Genomic DNA, 4,856 nt, shown 5'->3' on the forward strand with positions numbered 1-4,856 from the left:
TTGAGCTCCTTGTTAAGTTCACAAGGAGAAAACCCCTCTTCAAATCAAGCAGGCAGAAACCGCAGGACAAACCCAAACCCCTTTTATTACTCACAGATCTGAGGAAAACAAACACAGTTCATCACAACTTGATTCTTACCCGAACAGTTGCCTTTGGCAACCAGCACCTCCCACACCTCCCCTTTTATTATGCAGCCAATGCGTGGCTTTCCTAATGCCTGCTCCTTTCCCTCTGGAGCCACCCCAATGCATGCCTCTGTCCTGCTCCCATTGCTTGCCGGCATTTAGGAGCATCCTGGATATCACCCAGCTGTGAGTCGTCACTATCCCCCTGAGATTCCCAGCACAGCTGTGTCTCAGCCTGAGCGCCAGTAGAGGGGCCAGACTCCTGTCAGACTGTAAGTCTTGGAGCTCCGGATCCACGGGCTGGCGAGGAATCACAACACTGTGTGAAATTACATCGGCCCTGAAAAAAGTGACAGGACCGTTTTTCACACTTACGACCGTTGCAGCATTGCCATGGTCACATGATCAAAATTTAGACACGTGGCAACTGACTTATATTTAGGACGGTTGCAGTGCCCTGGGGTCATGTGACCCCCTCTTGTGAACTTCTCACAAGCATAGTCAACGGGGAAGCCAAATTCGCTCAATAACCACGTTACTAACTTAACAACTGAAGTGATTACTTAACAACTGTGGCCAGATAGGTCGTAAAAGGAGGCAAAATTCACTTAACAACTGTCTTGCTTAGCAGCAGAAATTTTGGGCTCAATTGTGGTTGTAAATCGAGGACTACTTGTGTCCCCGCAATCAAAAATAAAATCTAAAGTAGGCTCAGACCTTATTTGGGTGGGAGACCACCAGGAAATCTCAGACTTTCCCAATCGAGAAGAGGAAACACATCCCAAAACTATGTCTGTAACATCGCCAAGAAAATTATATAGACAAATCCTGGGCTCCTGGAGGAAGAGAAAATAAAACAGGGCTGGAGGATGCTCACCTTCCTGGATCTGAACCGTCCCCTCTTCTGTCTCTGATGTTTTCTGCTGCCTGCTGAGACAAGGAGGACCACATGAGATGGGGACATTCCTTCCATCAGATAGCTTATGTTTGAAGGAGAATATTTGGCACTCAGGGTTGAAATAAGGGGTCCTTGATGCTCTCAGAGCTTGCACTGATGAGGTTACCTGATTAGGATAATGAAACGTCTGCAAGAAAACAAGCAGGCTCAAAGAGCATCAAGGACCCCTTATCTTATCTTTTTATGTATCACATTTAGAGACCATTCGTCTCTCTCACAGAGCAATTGTGGGTCCTCTTGGGTTAGGGTGAGGCAGACCTTGCTTAGCTGGATGCTGGTTAGACAAGGGATTAAAGATGATAAAGGACCTGGAGGTTAAATTGTGTGAACAATTGAGGGAGCTAGGTATAACTAAACCTACTGAAGGCAAGGATTAGGGGGGACATGATAGCAGTCTTCCAGTATTTGAGGGGCTGCCACAAAGAAGAGGGCGTCAACTTATTTTCCAAACCACCAGAAGACAAGAAGCAACAGATGGAAACTAATCAAGGAGAGAAGCAACCTGGAATAAGAAGAAATTTACTGACAGCGAGAATAATTAATTACTGGAACAACTTGTCTCTAGAAGTTGTGGGTGTTCCAACACTGGAGGTCTTCAAGAAGAGACTGATCAGGATAGTATAAGGACTCCTACCTTGAGCAGGGGGCTGGACTAGAAGACCTTCAAGGTGCCTTCCAGCCTTAGGATTCTATGTTCTATGAGTACCCAAGACACACACATCTGGAGAACCTTTGTTCCTAAAAGAGAGGTTCTATCCGCCAAAAGCGCAAATATATTTTTATACTGAGGGAGGGGCTTGGAGATTTTGTATTGCATTATTAAAGTTTCCACTAGTTTTCAGAGTTTATTTCATGTATTTAAGTTTTCAGTTTCCTAAATGCAATCAGGGTGAGTACATACTTTGTTTCCAAGTCAGCCTTCTTCATCCTCGGCTTGGTGAATAAGCCAGACATGCACAGAAGACAAAAAGTCTACATGGGTTTTTAAGACAGTTGAAGATCTAATGTGATTCTCAACCTTGGCCACTTTGAAGATGTCTGAACTTCAACTCCCAGAGCTGGCTGGGGAATTCTGGGAGTTGAAGTCCAGACATCTTCAAAGTGGCCAAGGTTGAGAAACGGCGCTCTAAGTGTCTGCCCTCACACTTCATTAGCCTGGTATTAGCCTTGATTATCATTTTTGTGACTTAGTCCATGGTGCAAATCCAGCTTGTGGGCTTAGTTTATCACTGAATATTTATACAATTTTTTTGCTGCAACCTGAGCAAGCAGATATGTACAGCAAACCTGGGCTACTTTGATTCGAAGAAATAATCCCAGTAACTTGGCTCTCAAGGTCAAAGTAGGGATATCCTACCAAGAGCCACTAATTTTTCTCCCATTTCTCCCCTCAGGCCAATATTGTGCAAATACAGCATTGGCAAACTCAGCAGGATATAACAACTGCAGTGATTCGCTTAACAACTTTAGAATAGAATAGAATAGAATAGAACAGAACAGAATAGCTTTATTGTCACTTTGAATGTACACTAATCGGTATACATTAAAATGAAATTTCATTGCATTCAGCTCTCAAAGGGTCACCATATACACTACATAAATGTGACAAAAATAAATAAATACAGAATTATGCATATATTCTATGACCCAGAGAAACAAAACAGTCTAGTTCGGGTTATGTATACATACACATGGCGAGAAAAATGAATCTTGCGAGTTTCCCAGATGGAGGGCATAGGGAACAAAGCTATTACAGAATCGGGCAGTCCTGCTAGAAATACTTCGAAACCTCCTCGCAGAGGGGAGCAACAGAAACAGACCGTGAAGTGGGGTCTTTTAACGATACTCCGAGCTCTAAGCACATATAAGCGCTTATAAGCAGCGTCCTGAATACCAGGGAGTGAGCTTCCTATGAACGTTGGCAAGAAAGGAGCCCAAATGTGGCAAAACTCAACGAACATCTGCCTCACTTAGCAAGAGAAAAGTGCCAACTATAACTGAAGCCCAACTTTCAGCAGTTGTAGCATCCAGTAGTACTTGGAGGAACTTGGGTTATTCCCTCTGCTATCATGTTTATCAGAAGGAGCAGTTGCCTAGGCTCACCCCTATCCTACATGGCTGGCTGGGAAATTCTGGGAGTTGAAGTCCACACGTCTGATAAGAATGGCCAAAGGTGGAAACTCGGCCCTAGGAAGATCATGTTGGCCAGGAGGGGAAGAAGGGGAAGGGAATTTCAGTTCAAAATTTGCCTGTTTATTCTCCCGTTAAGTCTTCTCCTACACCAGTGATGGCGAACCTTTTAGAGACCGAGTGCCCAAACTGCAACCCAAAACCACTTATGTATCGCCGGGTGCTGGGTGGGCGTGGCCCGCTGGGTGGGCATGGCTACAATGGTCATGGCAGATGGGTTGGCGTGGCCAGCTTGATGTTGCTCCTGGGGAGGGATGCCTGTGGGGGCTGGGAAAGGTTGGGGAGATCCAGGGGGTCTTTGGTGGGTGGAGGGGTGGGCAGGAGGCTCGTCCTGCGGGGTGAGGTGAGACAAGGCGAGGCAGGGCGGGGGTGCCATTGTCGCAGGGCAAGGCGAGGCAGGGGCCGGGGCGGCTGCTGCCTGACACCATTGGCCCCCGCACACAGAGACCAGCGAGTGCATGGGTGCTGGGATGTATCTGGCTATGTGGGACCTCGGCGAGTTAGTGGGCGGCTGGTTGAAGAGGACAGTTGCCATCTCCGGGGCATGGCGCACGTGCCCACAGAGAGGGCTCTGAGTGCCACCTCTGGCACGCGTGCCATAGGTTCGCCACCACTGTCCTACACTGTGTCTTCAACCCTGATACTGATGGGAGCTACAAAGGGGTGTCTCTTTGAGTAACTGGTTTTAGCAACAAGGAGCATTTTTGATAAACATTCCTAGTTCTTTGAAGTAACCAGCAAGAATGTGGATTCCGATAAGTATCAGCCAGAGAGTAGAATTGCCAAAAGAGATTTATTATTTATTTATTTATTTATTTAATTACATTTATATCCCGCCCTTCTCCTTGCGGACTCAGGGCGGCAAAGCAATAGCATTTAGACTTATATACCACTTCATAGTGCTTTATAGCCCTCTCTAAATGGTTTACAGAGTCAGCATGTTGCCCCCAACAATCTGGATCCTCATTTTACCAACTTCAGAAGGATGGAAGACTGAGTCAACCTTGAGCCATGAGGATCGAACTGCTGGCAGTGGGCAGAGCCAGCCTGCAATACTGCATCCTAACCACTGAGCCACCACAACTGAAATCTCACTCTAATGTAGGAAACACACCTCGATCGTCAACATGATTGTGCTAAGAATATCATGGGATGCTTTTAATTGTTGCATGGTACACACAGAACTACTGAGCATGCTCTCTGGATGCCTGATGACACCAATGATGCTGGCCAATTGACAAAGACGTTCCAAAGCCAAAAAGTCTGAACTGCACATAAAGTGATTTCTTACCTTTTTAAGGGCCTCTCACCTTGCATCCATGGGAGACCTCTCTTTTATTTATGCATAAATAAAGCGATATTAATTTATCTTTCCAGCTCGGATCCTATTTTACCAAGAGCACCCTGCGCCAAGAACCTTGCTATTGTTTATGGCTAATAATATATTCAAAATATGGTTCTCACCCCTTCATTTCTTTAGTCGGTTATGCATCAGAAGTTCTCACCCTGGACTTCTTTTCTTTTCACTGTCCCTTCTTCAGAGTTACTTCATCCAAAACCTAAAAGTAAAAAAAAAAAAAAA

At 45.6% G+C, this 4,856-nt stretch overlaps 1 protein-coding gene across 1 annotated transcript in view; it reads right to left on the bottom strand.

Moving 5' to 3' along the window:
* The window catches only part of USF1 (upstream transcription factor 1), a 25,569-nt gene that overhangs the window by 14,809 nt on the left and 5,904 nt on the right, over positions 1–4,856 (bottom strand). Inside the window, exons 2-3 of the mRNA XM_015824833.1 lie at positions 4,739–4,833; positions 1,004–1,056 (exon numbers count right to left, since the gene is read on the bottom strand). Of these exons, the coding sequence (XP_015680319.1) occupies positions 1,004–1,056; positions 4,739–4,746 (61 nt within the window). The 5' untranslated portion in view covers positions 4,747–4,833. The remainder of the gene's footprint in view (positions 1–1,003; positions 1,057–4,738; positions 4,834–4,856) is intronic.

The sequence above is a fragment of the Protobothrops mucrosquamatus genome, unplaced genomic scaffold (genome assembly GCF_001527695.2).
Source record: "Protobothrops mucrosquamatus isolate PMUCROS unplaced genomic scaffold, P.Mucros_1.0 scaffold2371, whole genome shotgun sequence".
NCBI classification, from domain to species: Eukaryota; Metazoa; Chordata; class Lepidosauria; order Squamata; family Viperidae; genus Protobothrops; species Protobothrops mucrosquamatus.